This window comes from Astatotilapia calliptera, chromosome 11, assembly GCF_964374335.1.
Source record: "Astatotilapia calliptera chromosome 11, fAstCal68.1, whole genome shotgun sequence".
Classification (NCBI taxonomy): Eukaryota; Metazoa; Chordata; class Actinopteri; order Cichliformes; family Cichlidae; genus Astatotilapia; species Astatotilapia calliptera.
The window spans coordinates 8,054,690-8,082,081 of record NC_137432.1 but is presented as its reverse complement, the minus strand read 5'-3'; the positions used below and the strand labels follow the sequence as shown (position 1 = coordinate 8,082,081).

Sequence of the window (27,392 nt, the reverse complement as noted above, 5' to 3'; positions counted from 1 at the left end):
AATGCATAGTTTAGCACTGACCATTTGTTCCCCTCTTTTACTTTTGCATACTTGCCAAACTCTCATTACATGCCAGACCTCGTGCCATTTTTCATTTGAAGAAACATTGTTTCTTTAGATTGTTTCTCTTAATTATAGAGCCAATAGTCGAATTCAGTTGCTTCCACAGTTGGTTTTAAAACCAAACCAGTGATCGATCCATGTTACAAGGACAGTGTTTACTGTTTTTACATTTTAAAGATACCTCATAGAGAATAATTTGATTGCATTCTACTCTAAATTATAATAAATGGGACTTTATAGGAAAGATATTGGCAGCCGCAGCTTTGTGTATTTGTGCTACTAACCCGTCTTCTGTCAGCTGTGTCATTTCAGACTTGGGTACAGTCAGAAATGCCCCAACAGACTAGATTGAGAACTTCTATATTCTTATTGGATGTACATTCATAAGGTTTGTCTGCTAATTTGCAGTGATTTACTGTCAGTGCCACTGTACGCTGATCTGGGCAGACAGATCTTGCCATTACTCACTGGGACTCTCAGGTTGGAGTCAGGTGGCCCCTGCACGTGATTAAACCATCAAAATTGAAAAAAGGGGAAGGGAATGAGGGCGAGAGAGTCTGCTCCATCAGTATGGATAATAGGGCACAGCTGCTTTTCCCTCTACACCTGCTTCCTGTTGAATGGGTTAGGGTCTGCACATTCTGCACTACACCCACTGTTTTGAAAGTAGCCAACCTCAGAAGCATTGCGTTGAACCCTTCTCACCCTGGCCGACTAGTCTTGACCAGGTGCTCTCTCTGTCTGCTGGCTGTCATGCAATTCTTCTCAGCTCTACTTAAAGATATATGGAGATATGTTCATGAGCTTGTGTGGTGCAATACATATATTCTTAGCTGGCAGACATTGATTGTATTCACAGAGTGGGGATATTTCACACCTGTGTGATCATAGTGCTCAACTCCAAAACAGCATACATACTGGCCAGGCTACATCACTGTTTGAATTATTAAGCCAAAGAAGTGAGTGAGAAATTCCCCAGTGGCCCTTAAGCCTGGTCTGTTTTGACCAGGTGCTCAGTTTCTCTCTTCCTCTCTACTTCCACTATTACTCAACAACCAAAATTAATATTCTGCTGAACCATTCCCCTTTTATAGTCAGTTTACAAATACAATAAATTGCACATTTCATTTTCCCCTTGGTATGTGAATCGCTTTAGTCATAGTTTTATAGTCATCCCACTAAGGCCAGAGTCTCCTCCAAAAGCAAGGAGGGGATGTCCTGTGGGTTGATGAATGTTCTTGGAATCCAAACAGTACTACAGCTAGCATCTAGTCTCTAATCTAAGAAAATCTTGTTTGGATGCCGTTGTTGGTGGTTTTAACCATTATTTTTCTCTAGTTCTTCACATCGGACACTTCCAAAACCTTTGCTTATTTTTCAAATCATGCATTTGTTTTAACTGTCGGTGAAACCGTTAATGTCCTCGGCTAACATTTTGAATAAACTGGCCTTTCTCTCATCTAATTTTATTATTTCAAGTTTATTGCTGCAGTTCTTTTTTGATCCTGCCAAATCACGGCAGGTGAACTATTTAAGACATCAGTATTCATCATCCAATACTTTCATTTTTTGGGGACACCAAGTATATTACTGTTTAATTAAAAAAAAAAAAAGAAGATGGAAAAAAATTAATTATTATTCTTTTCTTGTACTTTTCATGTTTATGTATAAATTATATTTAGTCTTTTTATTTTTATTTTTCTCTTAGTTGACAGAGACCCAGTCAGAGAGTAGCTACTATAGTCCTCAAAAGGTCAAATCCAAGGAAGTCCTGTGTCTAGAGCAAGAGGGAATCACGATTGAGGTAAGTTTATAGTTTCCCCTATCATTTGTGATGTAGTGCATTGTTGTGGGGCTGAACGGAGATAGATATGAATTTTACTATACTCAGTTACACTAAACTGTTACAATTTTTAGCTAATCAGTTATCTCCATATTGTAATTTTTAATTGATGTTGTCATTGTAGAAATGAGAGAAAAGAAAGTAAATGCTATGCATTTATTCTTAAGGAAAATGTGACGTTTTTATCCTGATGTAGATTTCAGCCCCCACCATGAATTGTTCCACAACAGTGGCATTTACTATTATCCACTCTGAACTTTGTTATCTATCACGGCATGGGAAGATCAGTAAAGATACTATTTAGTTACTTACTCATTAGTCACAGTTTGGCTGAAGTTCCTGTTAAATCTCTCCATGAGTACATGAACGAAGCCTTGTCAACTCACTAATCTTTAGCTTCTTGTACACACACCGGAGTCTGAATCAAGCTCACATCTGATCATTTACCCATTTTCCTTCATAGAGAATAGTTTTAAACCCTTTTCTCTGATTACCTGGTTGGAGTAAGAAAGGGGTTTTGTGCCCCTGAGATTTCTACCAGGTGTGAAAAACAGAGTTTTCCAGTTCCAATTTTTATAATTTATGCCTAGTCTCAACGAGAGAAGTCGAGCAGCTTGAACTAGAACTAAATATGAGTGTTGAAAGGAAAGGGGGCGTCTGGCAAAAAAGGGGAAACTAGGCCTTATAATAATTGTATGGGGAAACATAAAATGTTTTATTAGATTCTCTGTTTAGCTATCTGCTGGGTAAAGCAAAGACACAGAGAGAAAAGAGGGAAAACCACACCTTTGTGGTTGTAGTAGCTGCTGGACTGCTACTGCACTGAAATATGCATCACTCTCAGTCGAAAAGAGAAGCTGCCTTGCTTTTTTTTTTTTTTTTTTTTTTAAATCATGACAAAATGAGCCCGCAACCTCAATATAACCACAAACCAGTATAGCATGACAAGTCTTGGTATCCACTATTTTGTCAACACTACATTATACATTTAAAATCTATAATAATTTAGTAGTTAAGTTGGTCAAAGAACATCTGTGAATTATTGAAGTCTTCTGTTGTTTATTCCCATTGGTGTCAGTGGATTGTTTTAAGGCCCATAGATGCCTGGTGTTCTCTTGGTAGAGACTTCTGCAGATTAACAAATAAATTCCCTCATCATTTAGTAAAGTTATTATTGTTGATTATAATCAATTATTCTATTAAAAGACAAAGACACACACACACACACACACACACACACACACACACACACACACACACACACACACACAATATGCACACTGTGTCCACTGTGTTCTTGGTGTTAAATCTGAGCTGAGTCTTTCTTTGGGTTTTATTTCAGGTGCTCATGATGGGGGAGCCCTTCTTTGATTGCCAAATCGGTTTTGTGGGATGTCGGGCACTTTGCCTGAAAAGCATCATGGGTGTACGAGATTTTGAGGAAAACATGAACCGCCGTGAAGAGGTGAACAAAGTATTTGTAAAAGATCACATTAATATTAACTGAGAGTTAAAATTCTAGGAACTTTGAGAAATATTAAAAGAATTTAAAAAGCCCCAAACACTCAAGCAATGTCCCAGCAGCCTCCAGTGTCAGGAAGAGGTTAAAATCTTGTGATGAACTTTACTAAAAAACAAATTCAAGGTCCCCTTTAAAAAAAATATAGAACGGAATATAATATAATATGTTATAATATATATATTAACAAAATTAGCATTTTTGCTATATTAAATCAATAATGGGGTCAACTGAGCTTTTTCCCTTTTTTATGAATATGAAATAAATTATCAGATTTTGCTTTTTAGGTGTTTGATGAGTATATAAACATTTTATTTTAAAAGATCTTTCTGAATTTTGTTTGTTGTATGGATTGTATTGTTTCTTCAGCCTGAAACGTGTCCTCTTTGCTATTCACATTTGTCTTTGAATTTGTCATTTTGTGTACAGGATGCAGTGTTCTTCAGCTGTGGGGACAGTCTCAGTAGTAAAGGAATGACGTATCTCACCAACTCTCTTTTTGACTATCGGAGCCCAGAGAACAATGGAGTCAGGGCTGAGTTTATCTTGGATGCTGCTAATCACAAGGTCACAATAACCAGAAGCCTGTGCTATTTTACCCAAAAATATTAGCCCCCCCCCCAACAGAAAAAAGACCAAAGTGGAAATTACTGCCTTTTTCTGGGATAGATGGACAAAATGCAGTAATTGATCTATTAAAAAATAGTAATACTAATTTAGTGTAGTAGAGGAATCTTTTGGTTGTCTAAGTAGTGCTGCTGAAGCCATCATTCTGATAGCTCTCAGCTCACTTCATCAGCCTTTGCAGCTCAAGTGTTGACTCTACTTTGAAATATTCATGACCCTCGATGATGCAATTGTTTGGAAATCCAGCCATCCATCTCTTCATGCATAAAGCCTACAACTCAGAGGTTTCAATGTTTATTCATTAGTGGTTTTGAAACCAGCATGGCTTTGATCCATAAGAATGCAAGAGCTATTAGGGACCTCCTAATAAATATTACTCATTAACCTGCCAGTCTGATAAGGCTAGTCTGAAATCTCTGTTTAGAGAAACTGTGGGCAAGTTTGGGGTGGGGTGTTAAATGTGTAAAGGGGGCCTGTGTAATTCTTTCTCTCAATTTCCTGCTTGCTCACTCATTCTGACTGTTTATCAGTGGTTTAGTGTGGTGTAGAAATATAAAAATACTGTGGAAGACAAGGTCAGTTGTTCTTGACCTGCAGACTAATGATGATGAGCCGTGACCGATACACTAACTCCCAGGTAGTTAAAATGAGATAAATTGGATGTTTTTATCCTATATCTCATTTTCATTTGTAAATAATGACCTAAAATAAATAGCATGGCTATGTAAGAATGCTTTAGTAGTTAGCTTTGTCACTCAGGTGATGCCTTGATGTGACCAGCTGGGATTTTTCTCAGTGGGGTGTATATGTCTTTATGTGTCCACTATGTTCTTCTTTGCATGGACTGTAGGCCCTGTGTGGTCAAAAAAACAAAACTGATGAGGTCTTCCTCTAATTTTTTTAATAGTTTTTTTTAAAACATTAAATCAATTGTTGTGTAACTTAGTTACAAACGGTTAGTTATGTCTATAACTTCTGTTCCCTTTCAGTCGATTCACTCGGTACAACACATAAGTATGGGATATCACGCCCTCGCGTGTCCTGGCTGAAGAAACCTTTATTCACGCCTTTACGGCAGATGACGTGTGATGACACGCGCAAGGCCCCGCCCGCACATATAGCCGCTGCCATCACCGTCATCCCTCAGTTCGATAGCCGCTCTTCACCGAGCCAACTGCTCAGTGGGGCCACCCTGTGTTGTACCTCGTTCCTCTCCTTCAGGGAACAGAAGTTATAGACATAACTAACCGTTCCCTTTCAGTCGATTCACTCGGTACAACACATAAGTATGGGACCTATATACACGCCCCGCAGAGCAGCCACCGAACCGGAACGGGACCACCACATCCTTAGTGAGTGGTAGACCCAGCAGAAAGGACAGCATGAGCCACCGAAGGGGCTGTAACGTCCAACCGATAAAACCGCACAAAAGTGTGCGGCGACGCCCAATTAGCCGCTGCACAAATATCAGCCACAGGCACCCCTCTAAAAAGAGCCCATGAGGTCGCCATCCCCCTGGTGGAATGAGCTCCCACCCCGTGGGGCAACGCAAAACCTCCGGTGCTGTATGCCAGCGAGATAGCTTCTACAATCCAGTGGGACAGCCTCTGTCTGGACAGAGCTCTACCTCTATTCGGATTAGCGAAGCAGACAAACAACTGGTCACACAAACGCACATCCCGAGTGCGCTCAATGTAGGTGCGTAGCGCACGCACCGGACAAAGAGAATGCACCCTCCTCTGCTCCTCAGATTCAAAAGGAGGGGAGCAAAAGCTCAGCAACTCAAACTCCATTGAACTATAAGATGCAGGCATGACCTTGGGAAGATAGGCGGCATTCGGACGCAATACGACCTTGCGGCCATCAGGAGAAAACTGTGTGCAGGCAGGATGCACAGACAGCGCATGAAGGTCCCCCACTCGCTTCGCCGAGGCCAAAGCGAGAAGTAATGCGGTCTTATACGAAAGAAGTTTCATATCTACCGACTCAACGGGTTCAAACGGAGGGCCACAAAGGGCCTCCAGCACCAAAGACAAGTCCCAAGCAGGGACACTGGACTTAAGCACGGGCCTCAGCCGGCGAACCCCTTTCAGAAAACGCACGGCGAGGGGATGCGCACCTGGTGTCACCCCGTCAAAACCGATATGACAAGCAGATATAGCCGCTAAATAAACCTTGATCGTCGAAAACGAAAGGCCTTTATCCAACAGCTCCTGCAGGAATGTCAAAACATCCACAATAGAGCACTGAAATGGGAGAGTGTGGCGGTCCCGGCACCACCGCTCGAAGGCTCGCCATTTGTAAGCGTACAAGCCTCTAGTAGACGAGGCCCTGGCGCTCTGAATCGTCGCTACCACACTAGGTGGCAGACCCTTAGCAACCAAGTTTAACCTCTCAGCAGGTAAGCATGAAGGTGCCACAGATCCGGGCGCGGATGAAACACTTCCCCCCCCCGCCTGAGAGAGGAGATCCCTGCGGAGAGGAAGCTGCCAAGGACTTGCTGCAAGCAGGCTGATTATTTCTGCATACCACGACTTCGCGGGCCACCAAGGGGCCACCAGGATCAGAGAGAGGGAATGCCGACGCACCCTCTCCAGAATTGGAGATATCATTTCCACTGGGGGAAATGCATACAGGAGCACGTCTGGCCATTGGTGCGCTAGCGCGTCCAAGCCCAAGGGTGCATCGTGGTCGATTATGGAGAAGTACAGGGGGCAGTGAGCATTCACCCTGGAAGCAAAAAGATCTATTTGCGCCTCGCCAAATAGATCCCAAATCTGAGCCACTATTGAAGGGTGTAACCTCCATTCTCTCACCAGAGGACCCCCCCTGGAGAGAAGGTCCGGCCCCAGGTTCAGGTGGCCCGGGACATGGGTGGCTCTTAGAGTCAGAAAATGAACACTGCACCATAACAGCAGAGAGCGAGACAGCTGCAACAGGGGAAGAGAGCGTGTTCCTCCCTGCCTGTTTATATAAGACACCACTGTTGAATTGTCCGTCCTGACTAAGACATGCTGGCCCTGCAGGACTGGACGGAAACGCTTTAGAGCTAAGAACACTGCTAACAGCTCTAAGTGGTTGATGTGCAGCTGGCGCTGAGCCGCGGACCAGATCCCTCTCACTGACGCACCCTCGCACAGCGCTCCCCACCCACTTAGGGAAGCATCTGTGGACACCACCTTGCGAAACAACACCCTCCCAATCCGAGAGCCCTGGTGCAGTAGCCCGGGCTCCCTCCAAGGACGGAGAGCTAGCATGCAAGACGCAGTTACCGGCAGCCTCCTCCGGAGGTGACGCGAAGCACACAAACGGTGAGAGAGAGTCCAGCGTTGAAACGCTCTCATTTTCAACAGCCCAAGCGGCACTACGGCGATCATAGATGCCATCATGCCCAACAAGCGCAATATCGTCTGGAAACGCAGTCTGCGTCCCAGCTGAAATTGAGCGAGGCAGCAATGAAACGCGGCCACTCTGTGCTCTGACAACCGTGCGCGGCTGGAAAGAGAGCATATTTCCAGACCGAGAAAAGCGATCTGTTGACCTGGGATTAGCGAGCTCTTCTGAAAGTTCACAGAGAACCCCAGTGTCTGAATGTGTGACAGAACCCGCGACAGCTGCGTCTCCGCCTGTTCTCTGGAGCAAGCCACGAGAGCCCAGTCGTCCAGGTAGGCCAAGATGCGGATGCCCCTCTTCCTGAGGGGCGCTAGCGCTGCCTCGGCACATTTCGTAAAGGTGCGGGGAGCGAGCGACAGCCCGAACGGCAGCACTAGGTATTCGTAGGCTACGCCCTCGAATGCAAACCTCAGAAACTGCCTGTGTTTCGGGTGTATAGCGACATGAAAATAAGCATCTGTTAGATCGATTGTCGCAAACCAATCTCCCGGGCCGACTGCACTCAGGAGCTGTCTGAGTGTTAGCATCTTGAACCTGTACGTTCGCAGGTACGTGTTCAAGACTCGCAGGTCGAGGATGGGACGAAGCCCTCCCCCTTTCTTCGGAATGACAAAATAACGGCTGTACCAACCTTTGTCCGTCTCCGAAGCGGGGACCACCCGTATTGCTTTCTTCTGTAATAGCGCCTGTATTTCCTCTCTGAGTACCAAGGCTGCCTCGGGGTTGACAATCGTGTTCACGACTCTTTGGAAACGAGGCGGCTTGACCCGGAACTGCAACCGGTAACCCATGGCAACGGTTTGCAGCACCCACGGAGAGGGGGCGCAAGCGCGCCACTGAGGGAAGTGAGTAGCCAGCCGGCTGGCCTGCAGCACTGACGGCGGGGCGCCGTCGCCCCCCAGTGTGTCTGCAGGGGACTGCATCCCCTGCCTGACCTGGCTCATTTCGCCTGCAGGTTGAGCATTTGAGATTGTTTGAGAGTAAACAACACTCTTTATTGATTGCAACATGGGAACATGTACATTTATACATTTTGTTGGGTGCACCTTTTCCGGGGCATAACAATGAAAAACAGCGGGAACACTCGATGTGGTCGCTTGAACATTCAACACATCTGAACCGTGTGCAGGGGTTATGTGCTTGGGAGACCGCGATAGGGAAGTGCAGCGCCTTCTGGGGCTGACAACCTGAACAGAACTTAAGCGGCACCTCTTGTGCGGCAACAGAGGGGTAAGAGCAGCGTCTCCCTGCTGCCGGATCCCTTCCCCACTCGCAATCACAGCTAGGAGGGCTGAGGCTTCTTCCTCCTGGGCGTCGGGTCCCGTCGGGGGCCCGGGGGAGGGCCTTTGCCCCAGGCCGACTGGCGTGGAGCTCGGGCCGGAGTACGTGCTCTCGCCGGCGGCCCTCCCACTCCAGCAGTGGGCGCCGGTCTCTTGCCAGCTGTCAGAGGAGCGGCGGGCCTGTGAGAGCTAGCAGTGGGCTGGGGCTGGCGTCTGGGGATGATGTCGCGCAGAGCTTCCGTCTGCTTCTTCCTCAGATCGAATCTAGCCTGAATGGCTTCAAGTGAATGTCCGAATAACCCAGCCGCAGACACTGGTGCGTCCAGATACACAGCTCTGTCTCTATCAGGGACGTCGGAGAGGGTCAGCCACAGGTGCCTCTGCGCCACCACTGTCGAAGCCATCCCTCTGCCCAGGGAGAGCGCTGCACAGCGAGACGCACGGAGGATGTAATCCGTGGTGACTCTAACCTCGTTAAGAAGAGGTGACAGCGGGCTGTCCTCCGGAACCAGCGATCCAAGCTCCGCCAGGCACATTGCTTGGTACGTCTGGAGCATGGTGACGGAGCTCATGGCTCGAGCGGTGCCGGCCTGAGCCCGATAAATCTTCTCCAGCTGCGAGGCCGAGAATCTGCAGTGCTTGGACGGCAGAGTTGCGGGGCCACCGACACCATGGTTATGGGACGGGGCCAGATAAGCAGCCAGAGACGGCTCCATAGGGGGTGGGTTAGCTAAACCAGCTCCCTCGGCGCCGTCCAATTCCATGTACTGTCCATAGCCGGGCACAGTGACGCGGGTAGACAGAGGTTTGTCCCATGACGCTGTTAGCTCGCAGAGAAAGTCTGGGAACATGGGGAGGCAGTTTTTGGCCGTTGCGGGCTCCGGTGGAAGGAAAAAACCCGCAAACCGCGACGGCTTCCGAGCTGGTGGAGGAGAGGGCCAGTCCACCTGCAGCTTCTCAGCGGCACGGCGAAACAGGGAGAAAAGAGAGGTGTCATCGTGGCCGACCGGCGCAGCAGCGGCGGCATATTGGGTCGACAATGAGCTCTCCTGCTCATCCTCCGACAAACCATGGATGTCCAGGCCGATGTCCAGGCCGATGTCCAGCACGTCATCGTCTTCCTGGGGAGCGCTGGCGGGCTTCAACCCAGGCTGAAGCCCGTCAGCGCTCCTGCATGGTTCCGGTCCGTCATCGGCTAACCCGTCAACGTATTCCATGTGGTCAGCCCAGCTAATCGCGGGGACATCGACCTGAAAATTTTCGTCTTCGGACTCGGACGAAGCCGGGGCTCCAGACTCGGAAAGAAGAGGGTCATGCCGTGCGACAGCCGAGCGTCCCAGCACTCTTTCCACAAACGTCACCCGTCTTTCCAGGGTCGAGCGTCGGAGCTGGCGACAAAACGCACAAGCTTCGGGCTCCGTCAACGCTCTCCTAGCGTGGACGATCCCCAGGCAGACAGGGCAGGCATCGTGCTGGTCGCTGTCGTGCAAAGAGAAACCACATCCCTGAGGACAGGGGCGAACAGAAGATTTCTGCTTTGCTCGCTTCGGTTTGGAGTCCATTCCCAAAACGCAAAGCGAAACGCTGCACAAGAAAAACTTGAAAATAGCGCTCCGCGGGCAGCCTACGCACCAGCTGGGCGGTGGAGGCTAACACCAACAGGGGCAGTTAAGCTAGGTTCAAGTTGGCAGACAACGGAGCTAACTAGCAGTAGCTAGCTAGCCCAACTCAGCAGAGGTGTTCTCAGCGAGGTGAAGAGCGTAAGAACTGAGGGATGACGGTGATGGCAGCGGCTATATGTGCGGGCGGGGCCTTGCGCGTGTCATCACACGTCATCTGCCGTAAAGGCGTGAATAAAGGTTTCTTCAGCCAGGACACGCGAGGGCGTGATATCCCATACTTATGTGTTGTACCGAGTGAATCGACTGAAAGGGAACTCATTGTTATTATGAATAACTCATTATGTTCTGCAGACTTTTTGCTTACGGGTTCATTGTGTGCTATTAATAGCTTGTACAATAAATTATGAATAACATTTCACAATTTTCATAATGACCACATCAACCGTAATCACAGTCATACAGCTTTGATTTGTTAGGAAAAAGTCTTATCATTAAGTAGATAAGATATATATTTCCTTTGGCATATATCCAGCTGAATGAGGAAACTTTCAATTTCTTTTATCAGTAGCCTTTTACTCAATAAATAATAGACTTGGTATCTGGTCAATTCCTTATTTAAGCGTCGTTATTATGACTGAACGTACTGCTTTTTGCACGAAAAAAATCAGTCAAAGAAACCAGACTAAGTTAGCACTTTTTAATACAGGTAATATTACGGACTTCCCTAAAACAAACAAATAAACAAAAGACCCTCTAAATATCCAGCTAAGTGGATCAGTGCTTAGTAACTCTTTATCTCTAATTTGACCCCCACCACCATATCTCCCTTGACCCCAGTCATTGCCACTCTTTAAGGCTATCTGCTTGTTTGCTCCCTTACTGCGATATTTACCCAGCTCTACTTTTGTTTGACAGGAGACCTATACAGAGATAGCGGGCATGCACCGTTTCGGTGCTTTCTACATGGATTATCTCTACACAATGGAGGACAGCAGTGGCAAAGGTATTGTTCTAGTTCATTCTCTCTTGCAGAGCTTGTTTGGTCACCTTGCCACCTCTTCTCTCTTTTTCTTTTTATCTGTCATGTTCCCATTTTCTCTGCCTGGTTCACCCTTTCTTTCTTTCGCTCTTTCGCTCTTTCCATCTCTTTTCGTCTCTCCTCCCTGTCAAACAAGCCCCATGGAGACTTGAAGAAAGAGCTTGTCTTGTTTCAGTCACAGCCACCTGGTCCTTGACCCTTTCTGTCCTCACTCTCACCCTAAACTTACCTGGAGGGCAACTGTCAGAAGTGTTTAGTCTGTGTTGACACATATTTGAGTTTCTCTCTCCCTGGTGCTTGTTGAAACACTGTTTTCCCTCTGTCTCTTTACCTGTAAGCTCTTGAGAAAGTGAATAGACCTCTCTTGCCTAATTAGATGTCACTCTTCCTGGCAGAAGCCTTAAGACAGACAGCGTTCCTCATTCTTTAGTTGCAACTTTAAGTGTTGTTTTTCCAAGTTAGGAATTTCTGACAATCACATTGAGAGATAAATAATGCTTCCTTCAGTCCAAAATGCTAACTTCTTAATTAAAATGTGGAAAAATATAATAGCTCAGTTTTATTGGCCGTGATTGATATGCAAATGCTATTAGGTTATCATGCTTTATAAAGTAGAAATGACTGGCTTTGGTTAAACAAACTCAATAACTCAAAAGGTATTTATTTATTCATATGGAGTATGTCACCTGTGTTGTTCTACGTACCTCCCTCTTTTTTGTGTTTCATTTTAGCTTTTCATGACTTGGCTATTGTTTCCTCAGCTGCTGTCATCTACAGATAATAATCTAAATTAAAAAAAACATTGATACTGTCATTCTGAGCTGTCAAAGTCATTTCTGACGGCAGGATAAGTGTCAGTCTCTTTGGGATGGCTGTGGTTACCCTTGCCAGTTGGAATGCTTCTTTTCTGTTAGTGTTTCTGTTCTTCACGGATACGGACCAGATCCAGTGTCAACTAAACAAATTAGTCTGCATTGCCACAGGTCTAACATAAACTCTGAGTCAACTGAAATAGTAACCGACCCAGGTCACTCTTACCATTGACTTCACATTAGAGTCACGCTGCAGATTAAAAACATTTTTTTATAATCTTTGGAAATTGAGACACTTTTAAATAGTCTAAATCCTCCTAATTTCAGCCTCCTCGTCATTCCAATGAGCGTTCTAACTGCAGCCATATGGTCGATATTAGGCTTAATCCATTGCAACCAAATCTCACAGAAGGGAAGGGGAAGTGGCATTGCCTGTTGCTCTTTTTAAATTTCCAAAATTTAGTGGAAGTTACACCCTCATTGCTTTGAAATAAAAATTAAAAAAAGAGTTACATTCGCATTGTTGACTCTGAGCTGTACTAATGTTCAGCACAGTGGTGGAATGTAAATGGAATAAAGCCAGTTGTGACCCTTTGTCCTTTTCCTCCCTCACTGCCATTCATCCACCCCCTTCCTTTATTTTTAATTTCTGCCTTTTTATTGCGAGAGAGTTGAGTCTTTTAAGTGGACCTCTGGAACAGGGGCCTGCGATGAATGAAGGGACAGCTGTTGGAGGGAAGTGGACATTTGGAATATTCATCATTTCTGTGGGTCACAGCTATGTGAGCTGCCTCCTGCTGCTGCATTACACTACATCTATCTTTTTTGGGTTTATGCCACATGACAATAGTCTATATTTATACTTCATTAAGAAATGAGATATGGGAAAATGTTTCTGGCTAAATATTAATGTAAAACAAACAGACCTTATATGTATGAAAGCTGAAAATATGTTTTAATTTTGTTGACTGAGACAAGAGTCCTTAAGTTTATAAGTACATACATTATATATTTTAATCAGGTTATGTATATATGTGTATTTCCACTTGTAGGCTCTCAGGATTTCTCTGGGATGAGCATGGAAGAGATAGTGCCTGCAGTTCAAGAGACCTCCATCAAGAGGCTGGTGGTAGGACCTTTAGACATCAGGTTGCATAGCAGCGCCATCCATCGCATTCTCAAGATGGTCACCTGTGCCATGGACCACGAGTATGAACCCTACTGCAAAGCGCAGCGAGGTCAGAGATCAAAATTATACAAATATATAATTAAAAAATATACCTTCTCTGGTCTGGTATTTTACTCACATCTCTTGTCATACTTTTCAGTGACCAGAAACTGTAACAGTTTTCACTTTATAATATTCTCATCGCATTGTTATTTCCTTGCACAACCCATTCTTCAACACACAGCTGTACATGAAAGTAGTGACCTTTTGAACCACATAAGGGAGGTTAAGCCAAACACCTTTTGTTAGTGATCATCCCTGCACAGCTATTGATGAGCTCATCCCTGGGATGTTGTGAAAGAACATGGAATGTGTGTCTGTATGTAATATCTGTAGCAATAACTCTTTTGCAAAAGATTTTTGTGAAATGATAACATCCGTAGGTTTCGGTTGTTTCAGCATCTGTGATAGATAATAGACGATGGTGTAATTACTGTAGCAGTTTTTGTCTGAAGCGGAGTAGGTCAGCGTGTTCCTTCCTGTTTCTATAAGTGTTTGTACTCTCAAGGGTCAGTATAGTTGGAGCCTCTGGGGGGGGGGGGGGGGGGGATTGAGAGTAGATAAGAGGAAGTCAAGGTTGCTATTACAGAAGGATTTATAGCAACCATTCATCATTTTGATACGATAAATTATAATTTAGCTATGCAGAACCTAACAGTTTAAACAGTTTGGTACCTTAAATAAAAGCTCTTTCTCTGTGTTTCTCTGTCAGAAACATTAGATCTAGTATGTATTATTGATTGGAGAAAGTTTGCATCTATAGCATCTTATCCTGTCCTTTTTCTCTGTTCTCCTTTTTATATTCATTGCCAAGAACTAAAAAAAAAAAGCTTTCCTTCCCAAACTAGCTATGGATGCTGAATTGGCTTCATGTTGCCCTGTTGAGAAGATAAACTACATTTAGTTTGCTCATTTGGATAAAAGTTCTTTACATGGTCTAAAAACAATAAATGAACAATAAAAGTAACAGGACTTTGAGAACTAGAGCTAGAACAGGATATTTCTAAACAACAATATACTTATGTTATGTTATGTTTTCTTTTCCCATTATTTTTAGCATCCATAGTCATGTTTCTGTGTATCATGGGAGTTCCATCTGTGTTGTAAATTAAATTTTCACTGTGGGTATTGACTTGAGCCCTGGCATATGAATTGATTGGACATAGCAGTACTAGATCAAGCTGAATGTTGTAGCTTTAGGACAAAGATCAAAGCAGCTTTGAGATCAAATTCCGAGCCCACCTTGTAGTTGGAAATGTAGCCCAACAGAACCTCCACAGAGCTGACACTGACCCATACGTGGGACCAGACCCAAGGCCATAGGGTTCAGGTTTGGTCTGCCTTTGACCCTGGTGTAGTGGATCACTGTGCTGGTCAGTCCTTACTGTGAGTATGGATCTTAGTAGCCTCTGGTTCACGTTGACTTATTTCGCTTTTTTTCTTGGCTCTTTGGGTATTTCTTTGGTTATTGACAGAATGAGTGGTTTTATGAAATAGTTCAAAAAGAATGCTACTGGGAAACAGCCATTGTAATGAATAGCACATGTAGATGCCAGCACTTTTATAGTCCACGTCTCTTTTATTTAGTGTTTGAGTTGGTGGTTTTTGTTGGAAAAGACCTTTTCGTTGTTTTAATGCTATGAGAGGAGCACAGTGGCTGGAGAGGAACGGCACCCACTCAAAGAAATTGGTGTGCTTTACAGCTAACCCTTTCCACTGTAAAACGGTTTTGGTCTCGAATCCAAATATCTTTGGCTTATCCCACTCCCTTACTATTATTTCATGTAATGCACTACAGGTTGCATTCTTATGGTTAGAAAAACAGCTGTTTTAGTATTAATATTTAGAATGTTATCTCTACATTATATTAAGTTTTTTTTTTAAGCTAACATGTTTCTTGTTATTGTGGCATTATTTCTCCAGAAATGACTGAAGAGAACAGTGGTCCAGCTACTCCAGAAGAGATCTCACATTTGGAGGAATTCATCCCAACTCGACTCACTTGTCTCACTCTGTTCCAAGTCTCAGTCACTGTTTCAATGGCAGAGTTCAACCTCCTACATACACTAATGCCTGTCATCATGGGACACAAGGTAGTGCTAACAGTGAATTCAATTCACACCACACCAGATCAAGTCAGAAGACCTACGATGGCATATGCACAGCCCCACCTGATCATGTACAATCCTCACAGTCATTCCTTAGTTCGATAGCCCTCAGTTCACCTTGTCCAGCTGCATGACAGGGCAACCTGCTGTCATACCTCGTTCCTCTCCTTGAGAGAACAGAAGTTATAGACACAACACTTCCCTTTCAGTCAGTTCACTTGGTCGAACACATATAGTGTTGGACATAGATGCACACCCTGAAATGATGAAAAGGGCCAGTGATGTTGCCATTCCCCTGGTAGAATGTGCTTTCACACAGGGAAGCAAAGGGTATGGTGCTGTATACCAGGGAGATAGCTTCCATAAGATAATGTGAGAGCATCTGTTTAGCTCGATATCAAAAACCTGGTCACATAAATGCACATGCAGAATGTGGTAAATATAGGTACGTAGGATTGACTAACCTAGCCTGCTCAGCATACTATAGCTGGGTACAGAGCCATAAGTAGACATTGCTTTGATCATGGCATGGCTAGCTTGGGGACAAAATCTAAGAATAAGGGCAGGTGGCTTTTGACTGTCGTTTTCTCCAAACTAAGGAAAAGCTCTGTGAACTCTGATTGCTTCTGAGCTGGTAGAGGACTGGGCCAGTCCACCTGCAGCTGCACCACTTTAAGACAAAACACACAGGGACAGCCGCTGCATCATTCTAGGCTAATGACAAGTCTCCTTACTGAGAATCCAAGTTTGAAATTAAGAAAAGGTGGAAGGAGATGAACAGGAGTTGTTAAGTGTAAAGCTGATGTTACTGTTCTGAAAAGAAAACTGTAGTATTGAAATTAATGCAAAGTAGAAGTATTTTTGCTCGGGTGTTGGTGTTGTTTGGTTGGTTTTGACTTGGACAACAGTATGTTCAATATGTGTCATGTTTGTTGTCACTGACAATAATTGTTAAACCTTTCTATATTTTCAACTGTCCAGGTGGCACCATGTCTGGTCTCTGTGGCAGAATTTCAGCCAGTGCGCCCACTACCTTCAGTACAGTTCCAAGTGGAAAAGGTGAATTTTGAACACTCTGTGCCAATGTATGCCCCAGAGCTGGTAACCACTGTCAGCAGTCTCAGCCAGCCTTCTGACAACCTGCTACATCACTGCTATGCACACCTCTACCTCAAGGCAAGTATGAGAATATTCTGCACTCTATAGTATTCTTTCTCCTCACTCCCAAACCAGTAGTGGCACATGGGTGCCCCTCCCTGAGCCTGGTTCTGGAATTTTCTTCCTGTTAAAAGGGTGTTTTTCTTTCCTACTGTCACCAAGTGTTTCAACACAGGAGGTCATCTGATTGTTGTGATTTGGTGCTATATAAGGGAAATTGAATTTGATTCAGATTAAGATCATTCTTGTTGCCATTAAGGACACAGTTGATGCTAAGTTAAAGGCAATCAGGCTCATTAACAATATATGAAAACTAAGCAAATGTCAGTTGCTATCAAAACCCCCCCAAAAACTATAGTTGAATAAAACAGTTTTAAATTGCACACTTGTTCTCTTGTTTGTCTCATGATTTTAAATATGGAAACCAGTACTGTGCCAGGACTCATTTGGTTTGATTCTGTTGGTATTTTCATTTTATTTTATTATACATTTGTCTTTCTGTTTATTATGTTTCAGTTTGAACAAAACGATGCATCTACTATTTATTAGAGTATGATTTTTGTGCACAATAGCATGCTAATTGGTCAGTCACAGTTGTGATCTTATCTTCCCTTTGAAATGATCGGGCCAACCTCTTTAATGACCTTGATGACCCTTTTCACCTGGTCATAAAAATCTCAGCACTCAGTTTCCTGATGAGCACCAGTACATTTCTGGTCTGCTTCATCTGCCAACTAATAGGGTGCAAGAGACTTGTATTAAGCAGCTGTGACATTCCCCTGTTACTATAAAGGTTTTACAATTTTAGCTGCTAGTTTGAAGATGAAAATATAACATTCACTGTCACTGAAATTTAAAGTTGGTAGTACTATAATTTGAAGTTGGGACCAAAAGACAAAAGCTTCATTTTCTTAATCGTTTTAAACCACGGGACAAGATTATTTGTCAGCCAAGCTTTTATCATGTTGCCTAGCATCATAAGATGAGCAATAAACAACTGCATATAACATTCCAGAAAATAGTAGTTTTCTACCTAAGTGTGACTTCTTAACCTGTATACTAGAATTATCCATGTCCAGTAATCTATGGCTAAAGTAAAATAAATTTAAACACTTTGTTTTAGGTTTGTTTTCAGGTTGTAACCTCTGATTTTTAGTTTACCTGAAGTCCTTAGTCTGTCATTGAGTACACATTTCCAAAAGAAAATAAAGAAAGGATTTTGCTAAAGAATCCAATCAACTTTTTAGGGAGTTTGGATAATAGATTGGGTGTAATTTGTCATCTTTTCATTCTGGCCTGGTATTGCTTCAGTGTGTTTTTAAGGCAGGATGTTTACTGTACGTCATGCTGGTAGTCCTTATCACAGGGTCACTGCAGGGTTAACAGTCATCTGGTCAGTGGCCAAGGATCATTGTGACCAATCAGCCAATCGTTGTCTGTAACCATTAAGGTTCTCAGTCTCCATCTGGGTTTTTGCACTGGGATCATGACAGGGTGGAGGTCATTCTAGCTACAATTCACCCAATTCAGGAAGTGATTTGAAAAGGGTATAAACTAAGGCTTATCTAAATCTGTGTTTTATTGACGCTGGCTGTCAGAGCTTAGGTATCTGTGTTGAGGGTAGTGTTAGCCATTGTCCTACTTTTACATGATTGCAGGCAAAAGCTTTAAGTCAGTCTGGTTGCTTAACAAGAGACCACAGAAGTTAATGGTCATGTTAAAGTTTGGTTTATTTGAATCGGGACTGAAACTGCTGAATAGCGATCAGAAATCTAGTTTCCAATAGAAAGCTGAGTGTTTTGTGTGGGCAATTGAATTTAAATGTGACTTTTTTATGTCTACATCTTTATCTAGTAATTGATATATTAGAGCCATAGGCCATTTGTCCTATTATAAATAAATTATTGTTTTCCAGCATGTTGTCTGCTGGCTTGTTGATCTACACAGAAAAATGATCTAGTACACCATTACAGCAGCTGGATGCTGGACAGCTAGGCCCAGCCATCATCTCTTACCTCCAATATTAAACAGGACTTTACCACCATGTGCTATCAACAGTATGTAAACACTGGGCTGGGAGTATATTATATGTGGCTTCCAGGAGCTTAGATAATGAGAATGAGATTGTGAGACCCACGCCTGCTATGACAAACAGCAGAGTTAGACAGTGGTTTATTTTTCTAAGTACTGTTGCTGTCTTTATCATTTTTTATCTTTTTTATAAAACATTACTTTGTACATTCATATATTTGTTACTGTAGCCAGATAAAAAGTGATAAAGACTCATTATTAACCCTATCCCCATTAACTGTGACAGGTCAAGTACAGGCTAAAAAGTTAAATTGGGTTTAATGCAAATTCAAGAGAGTAAACCTTTTTATAATTTTTATTTTGTAAAACCAGCTGTTGTTGTGAGAGGAGTACTGTGGCTGGTATACAGTTCCATATGGACAGATTATGTTCAGTGGGATAGTGCTGCAATGTCCAAGATTGTCTCAAAATTGTGTAGTAAGGGTCAAAGGAAATGAAAGTTGGGGTGTTAAATATGCTAAATACTGTATATTAAATGTGTTCTCATTAAAGAGTGTCTGGATTGTATTGGGGGCCATAAGTCCACCAAACTGGACATTTAAAAAAAAGAAATTCCAGCCAAGATAGTATATCTGGTGCTGGTAAAACTGTCATAACCTCCTCCTAGAGACACCCTCTGCCACCTACTTTAGAAGTACTTTTTCCATAATTTAATAATTATGAAATCATGCAGCATCTTATTTAAATCTTATAATTAGGGGAAAAAAGACAAACCAAAACTTTCTCCATGCTGGAAAAATGTGGGCTATTTGGCTGACTGAATATAGATTTAATCAGTGCAAATTTTGTGGAGAAGCCTACTGTAACAAGGACTACCACACATGTGCTTTTGAGTACCTTGACACATTTTTATAGGTCTGTCTATGGAGACTTGTCGATGAAATAATGTCACAAATATTTAAGGTCAAAATGAAGGCCAAGGTTGACTGTGGGTTTGGTCTGCATGTTATGGGTCTGGTGTGTGCTGGTGTGATGCTATCACATGATCATCTTCTTTTTTTCTCCCAATGTATTTGTGAATTCCTCAGTGTTTTTTCAGCGTGTTAGTTCCCCTCTGTCTTCTCCCTTCATTTCTTTGCCTTTATGTCTTTGCAGGTGTTTGGGTTCCAGGCAGGGTTGACATGCCAGGATAAAGGATCTTTTTTACCTCTCATCCCCATCATCCCTTCGTTTAGTACTGCACTCTATGGAAAACTGATTCAGTTGCCTGCATTGTGGTGAGTTTTTAGCAGTTATATAACTGATTAAGTCTGCAAATTGCTAAAAGCCCAGTGTACATGCAGGGCATATTTCAAGTTATAATGAAAATAGAAATGTTATTGTTTCACCGGCCAGTGCCTGTAACAATTGTGTGAGGCACAAAAAAATTAACATAATAATGATAGCATCATTTCTGTATTGTGTGATCATGGAGGCAAAACATATAGGAAATGTTTACACACACACACACATATATGGCTATATATATAAAGATGTGCAATCTCTTGTGGGCTGTGGATATGAGGGTATTTAAAGTGATGGATGAGGCAGTTTTTCAGCAGTCATGTGGGAAAACAGAACGACCGTCAGTGTGGAATAACTGCAACAGTTTCCTTACTTTGAAACACAAGAAGAAGAAAGACAGTGTTGTCTAGGGACATGAAAAAGTTGCTCCCCTTTTTTTTCTTTTTCTTTTTTTTTGGTTGTTTACCAGACAGATGACTCATTGGAGATGTCTCTTAGCGGGAGGAAGAGACTTCAGAAGTTAAAGAAAAGGGATGAAGGAAAAGGAGACAATGTTTAGAGTTTGAGGATGGAACAGTTGGACACATTTGGATTTGAGCGGTGAGAGTAGTAAAGATGGAAAGGAAGAGGAACTGTTGGTACAGCATTAAACACTCTATTTGGAGACTGTAGACAGAATTGGGGGAATAATTTACAGTTCTTAGTTTTTCTGTGTTTAAGGTAAATAAACAGTTTTTTAACTACAACTCTATTAACGCTATTAGTCATGAGGTTCAGTCATAAAGCTCCTCAGCTCTGCTGATAAAAAACAAAATCATTGCCTTGTTTAAAGGTAGTTACTATCTCCTAAATGGCTGAAAGGTATCCTTATGCAGTAGTACTTGACCTGTAGCACTCCTGCTGATGTTAGATGACTTCCTGGAAGTCCTGCTACTTCCTCATACATATTTAATTTTCATGAAGTTCAAACTTGCAAAAAGGACAATTATCAACTTGTGTCAAACTAACCCAAGCTTCAAGTTGAGCTGATGAGAGTTGAATCTCTGGCTGTAATCCAGAAACCAAACAGATTTTTTTTTTCTGTACACTGAAAATTTACAATTGTATAGCTGAAATAAAGATGAAGATGAGCACCAGAACAGTAGGCTTTTCCAGGTCATAAATGCAGCCAGGAGCATCCCTGTCACTTTTTCATCAATCATGTTGGACACCGTGAATTGATCCCCCAGGATTACTAACAGTGTTCTGAGGGCAAACCTTTGGTGCAGTTGACCTGAACTGTGGTACATGTCATCATATATGCTGTGGCAGTGCATTAAAAATCAGGGTTTTTTTTGCCTCACACAATTGTCAGTCACTATAAATATTTCCCGGTTTGGGCTTCCAGTGACATCGTGAATTTGAAGATACATAGTGCTTTGTATTTCATTTCTAATTTTGTTGCATATTGGTCATGCGTTTCAGATTATCAAATTTTAATTCTAGATTAAGATAACTTTAGTAAATACAAAATGCAGTTTTTAACTGATGATTTTCTTAATTAAAATTAAGAGTCCTATCCAATATCACCTGGCCCTTTCCTTAGATATTAATAAAATATTCTGATTATGATTCAGTTTCACTTCCCACACTGAAGCCTAATTACTGCTAGATTCGATGAATCAAGGAATCACTTAAATAGAACCTGTCTGGCAAAGTGAAGCAGGCGAAAGGCAGTACATCATGCTATGATCTAAAGAAACAAAGTCTTGACCTGATTCTAACCACAATTCTAAAACCAAGCCTTAACCCACACAAGCTCGCATGGGTTAGAGTAGAGTCAGGTTAAAGTCCCCACCAAGATATACTGTTCATGCAACACTTGTCTACGCAAATTAATTGTTTATAGTAGGAAATCTGTGCAAGAACACAAGCTTAGAAGCCGATTTACCCCAATTAGTTGAGATCTAAACCTGTCGGAGCTGCAGATGGTTTTGACTTTTACTAACCTCGTTTCCAGGCACTTCAGTATATCTGCTACCAAACAACTTTCACTTTTTTTTTCTCTCTTTTTTTTTAACAGTTGTCTATTTTACTGTCACTCACTGTATTTTAGATGGGCTGGATTTGCTGCTTAGTGTTGTTAGTTTTGTCATTTCAGAGGTAATGTGACTTCTATTTGACCCTGTTCGTCTAAGCAAGAGGCAAGAAAGCCTGCCTCTTGACCTGTGTATTGCAAGTCAGAAACTAATAAACACAATGTGATAGTTTGCTCCTAGAAGAATGATGAAGAACAGGTTTGACAGAGTGCAGACAGTAGTTAGAAGAGATATATGCGAGTGGTTGTTTAACTGCTCACAGTTGGAATGTTTGAATAGTCAAAAAATGAATTAATGTTTCCATTTCTTTCTTTTTTTTCTGTCGCTTTCATAATGTTAAATACTCGTTTATGGGTCAGAATGAAAAGATAGAAATGGTCACTGACTGAGAGTTGGTCTTAATTTCATTTGACCTCTGGCCTCAGAGTGTTTAAACTCTTGCCCCATCTCAAATTAAAACTCATACAACTTGTAACGGCAAAGTTGTGTTATAGATTGTATGCATTCATGGAAACCTGAAAAGCTTGAGGTTTCCCTTTACAACAGAAAAAGCTGAGCCCAAGAGTGATACACTGGGTCAGTATGGCACCCAGAAGATGCACTCCACCAGGTGGTAGTGTTTAAATTAACTTCGCTGGTATTTGTTTTGGGAGGGCTTGTCGTAGCTGATGCAACTTTAACAATATCCCTTTCCAAGATGTTCTCGTCTCTGACCAGACACTGAGCAGAGCTATACATGCTTCTGAAGTTTAAAATAACAGAAAGTGTGGAGCATTGTCTGTGAGTAGGAGACACACACACATACACACCCTCAGGTGCCAGTAGGCAGCCAGCTCTTGCTTAAGTATGTATGACTGCCAGGTAATCATGGGAGATTTGAGGGACACTGAGTGTCTATGAAGACCACGCACGTCTGCTGATGAGCTGGCCGATGAGTGCATAGCTCAGATTTCCTTCAGTCTCACCACAAAGGCTCCCACTTCTCACAGTTGGTAACAAGGGGCTTTTACTGGGGAAATTACACTGCCTTGACATGTTCTCCCCGTCTGCCTTGGATTTCGTTGGGCATGGGGTTATATGTATGCAAGACCTCTGGGACTTTGTCTCTGCAGTTTTTAAATACAATGAAATTTTAGGAAAGTATAATTGCTCTGCAGCAGACTCTGACCTTGTAGTTTTCCATGCTGAAATCACCTAACATGAAGGCAGCCAAATGTCTTCTTGTTTTGTTGGTTGAAACGTCCAAGAAGTATCCAGGTGGTTGGTACAACCTTTCTTGTCAGCATTACTTAGGATGGGCACTCACTTGTGTTGTTTTAGCCTTGTACACTTGGCTTAATGCTATGGAGGAATTTTTGTTGTGTTAGTGTAGAAATGTTGGATTGAACTGAATAGGTTGAAAACTGCACAAAAAAACTGGTCTGTTGGTTTTCCTAACATTGACAAAGTGTGTTTAGACACCATTAATGAGTAATATATAACTACTTGTGAATGCTGTCTTATTGGTAAACATTAAGCTTAGGTCTACTTGATCACTGTCACTTGATTTCAGGCTGAGGTGTAGAGCTAAATTCTTACAGTACGTGCTGGCTGAAACACTGAGATAATGTCTTTAAAGATGGCACCACAAACTTTACCCACCTGAAGAGAATACAAATAGAAAGCTTTTGCATATATAGCATGTGTCACTCATTAAGGTTGATCTCCTACCATATACATTGGTCCACTTCATATGATTAAATCAGCTGTTTCTTCCGGTCCACTTTAAGAAATTAAAATCTCTGCTGCATCGTCATAGTTAATACTAATACTTTGTAATACTTTGCCCTTGACAAATAATTATAATTATAGACACTACAACTAATATCAATAAAAGGTAAACTAACTCAAAATTAAGAAATAAGAGCTAATTAGAAAATGCAAACTGTAATAAGGGTTAGGTGTTGTGTTTTCAGCACAGCTGAACATAGCTGAGAAGAAGAGCATCCAAAGGTCAAGTCACATTAGTTTTTTCTAAACTTTTTTGTTAAACTTTGCAATCTATCAAACTCATGCAAAGAACTGTGGAACACGTCTCTCTTCTTAATATGGTAAATGGTAAATAGACTGGTATATAGCTCTTTTCTACTCAATCTGAGCACTCAAAGTGCTTTACACAACTTGTACTTTCACTCAATCACACCCATTCGCACAAGCACTTTTTTCTACACTGTTTCTAAGTGCTTTCTATCTAAAGTTCATGCTCATGAATATACACTAGCATGAACTAATCAAATTAAAATCATTAGATTTCCAAAAGCCAAAAACCCTCTAAAATGCACTTTTAGTCCTGGTAAATTAAGGAGCAGCCGAGAGGCGTCGGGTTGTTCAGTGAAAGCCAATATATTGGCCCCCAACTTCACAAGGACTCTGCAGCATGTCTCAATTGGTTTGGCTGTTAAAGCTGTTATTCAAGATAGAAAAAGAGTGGGAGGAGGAAGGGAATGTTAGAAGTGCCACCTGCATCGATCTCTCCAAAACCTAACCTAACTCAGACACATGAGCACACATACACACACACACTTGAGCTCACACCATATAATATTGCTTATGCAGGGCCACCTGACTGCAGCAACATATGGAGACAGGCCAAGGCCGGGGCCCACCAACCAACCAAGCAACAAACCAGCAGCAGCTTAGTGTGGTTCGTCGCATTGCAGGCCATAATTCAAGCCCATGCCAGCTTTTATGTGGCATTTTTAGCAGCCCCTGTTACTCGTTCAGCTATTTCTTAGGGGATAATTTCCTAAAGTATGTGACATTACAGGTGCATGTTATATAGCCACAGAAAGCTGAGTTACTTTGCAAACGGTTCAGAATAGAAAAGAATGTTGGTTTTCCCTTGATATCTAATTATTGGTCCAAGTCTATTACACTGTCAATAGTTAGTTCAGCTTTTAACACTACCAGTAGGGTTTTTATGTGAAGTTGAGAAGTACATACTACTATGTCTGGACCAGTAGTCTAGACTCTAGATTAGCTCATGTTGTGATTTATGAAGGCTGCTTGAGGCATCTGAGGCATGAGGCTTCTGGTGTGATTGTAATGCCTCATTACTCCTGTTCATAGTTAGTCATAGCAAGCTGCTCCTGGTCTGTGTCTCCAAGCACAGCCAAGAACAGGAGGACAAATGCTTTCTGTGTCCTTGAGTAGAGATCCAACTCAAATTTAGCAAATATACATGAACAGCATTTACTGCTGAGAACATTGACTGTGGCTGTTATATTTGTCCAACAGCCATTTTGGCAGACAATATCATTAAGAAGTTGAACTGGTTAATCATTTTGGCTAAAGAAGACTGATTTGGGAGTTGCTGCTGGTTGGGGAAAAACACATTTGCGTGCTCTGAGTATACATTTTAATTACAAATTATAATGATTTTTGTATGATGTCATACATGCAGCTACTGCATCAACCATTGTGTTGTTCCACTAACCTTTGAGAAGCGTTGATTTCCTAATCAAGGAATCACTAAAAGGGCCTCAGTTAAGACCTTGCTCATCAAGGTTTTTGTGTGGGCAGGGTTAATGTTATAGTGAGCTGTCACTGTATGGTGTAGGATAATTGAATGACCTCAAATCAGCATGTGGTTCCTGTGGTCATGCTCAGCTTTGAGTTGTAGTTCGGAGGCCACGGGAGCAGTGGGGAATTCATTTGGCTCAACAAGGCAACACATGCTCCCTGTTCTTGCAGAAACATGGAAATGTTTTCCGAACATTTTCACATGTTGAAGTCGAATGGACGTGGGCATAAACTGCAACAAAGTAGTCTTTATGTATTAACAGGTGTGCATTAAAAGCCTGGAATGACATATGATGTAATATTGTTCCACTTTTAACTCTGAAGCATCTGACTGTAAAGGATTGTGAGCTGCAGGGTCAAACATCATATTTCTTGTGGCACAGTCTATAAACTTCTTTGGCCAACTTTGTGGTAAGGATTTTTTCTCCTCTGCATCTGCTTTCAGATGCTTTTATTTGGTTTTCTAGCTGACGGAGATCAGTGGATGTATTCAAGAACGTTGTATTAAGGGTATGGTATTGGCAAATGCAAGACTTGTGCTCGTAGTCATTGATATCCCTATTCTTATGGAGACTTCTGTGCCGGTCTTGACAGTCAAACTGGTCCGTCGTAGTATAATCATATTCACTATATACTTACCCCTGTGATTGCAAGTGTCATTTGGTGGCTTAAATCAACATGGGTTTAGAACCAGCGCTAAAGGACATGTTATGCTTTCAAGAAACAATAATTTGCAGTCCAAGAATGTCTGTTGAATTTAAACTTAACCACAAACTTTATTTGTATATATAGATGAGGTCTAAGATGGTGGATTCAGGAGCAGCTGTAGATGTTTTCAGTTGACTGAGAGATTCTATTAATTCCTGAATTAGTCATCTGAGGAACTGAAGCTTGAGGGAGGGAAAACAGTGGGAAATGGGGAAGGATACATGGATTATCAGCTCTGAGTGGATTATCATCTACTGTGGTGTGCATTCCACTGTCCTTTCCTCCTCACCAGCCCATAATACTGATCCACTGCTTCCTAGAAAGAAGCTCGTTCACTTTTTACTGCACGAGAAGAAAACTACAAGTAGTAATAAGGCTTGGAGTAATGAATGGTGTCGCCATAATAAAGTCTAAGCTTTATTTAGCTAAGAAGCGTGGAGTTAAAAAAAATGCATAATAAAAACTGGTATTCCTTCTTGTCATGCGCATGAAGGTCAAAGACAATGGAGGAGAGGAGGTGGTCCATTCACTTGGGTTACAAAAGGATTGTGAGAGGAAAAGCAGTGCTTTATTGACTGCTGCAGATGTTACAATAAAAGGACAGTCCAAAGCAGAATCTGTATAGCATAAATATGCTATTAGGTTTGCAGTCTGTAGGTTGAGATTCTCTTATCTCTATCTATCTGTGTCCTTGACAAAAACCGCATGTCTACCACAGCTGGACAGAGGCAGGAAGCTATACACACACACACACACACACACACACACACACACACACACACACACACACACACACACACACACACACACACACACACACCCCATTATGCAAACACATACACAGGCCTCTTGATATGTTTTCCTTTAACGCCTGATGAACCACGTCATTGCCATTTTCTCGCCTTGCGGTCTGCAGCTGTCTGCACAACTTGATTAAAACATTTCTTTTAGTAATCCCTGTGTAATGAAGCCCTCTCCTGAGAATGGATCTCAGTGCATGTATTCATGTGTGTCCATGTGAGGTTGTGTGCATACGTG

The 27,392-nt window shown here is 42.4% G+C and overlaps 1 protein-coding gene across 2 annotated transcripts in view; it reads left to right on the top strand.

Annotated features, from left to right (window-relative positions):
- Positions 1 to 27,392, top strand: part of vps13b (vacuolar protein sorting 13 homolog B) — a 301,375-nt gene that overhangs the window by 40,439 nt on the left and 233,544 nt on the right. For both annotated transcript variants that reach the window (XM_026183458.2, XM_026183460.2), the window contains exons 9-16: positions 1,772 to 1,867; positions 3,249 to 3,371; positions 3,855 to 3,992; positions 11,263 to 11,350; positions 13,251 to 13,436; positions 15,350 to 15,519; positions 16,516 to 16,710; positions 19,879 to 20,000. In XM_026183458.2, coding sequence (XP_026039243.2) covers positions 1,772 to 1,867; positions 3,249 to 3,371; positions 3,855 to 3,992; positions 11,263 to 11,350; positions 13,251 to 13,436; positions 15,350 to 15,519; positions 16,516 to 16,710; positions 19,879 to 20,000 — 1,118 coding nt within the window. The remainder of the gene's footprint in view (positions 1 to 1,771; positions 1,868 to 3,248; positions 3,372 to 3,854; positions 3,993 to 11,262; positions 11,351 to 13,250; positions 13,437 to 15,349; positions 15,520 to 16,515; positions 16,711 to 19,878; positions 20,001 to 27,392) is intronic.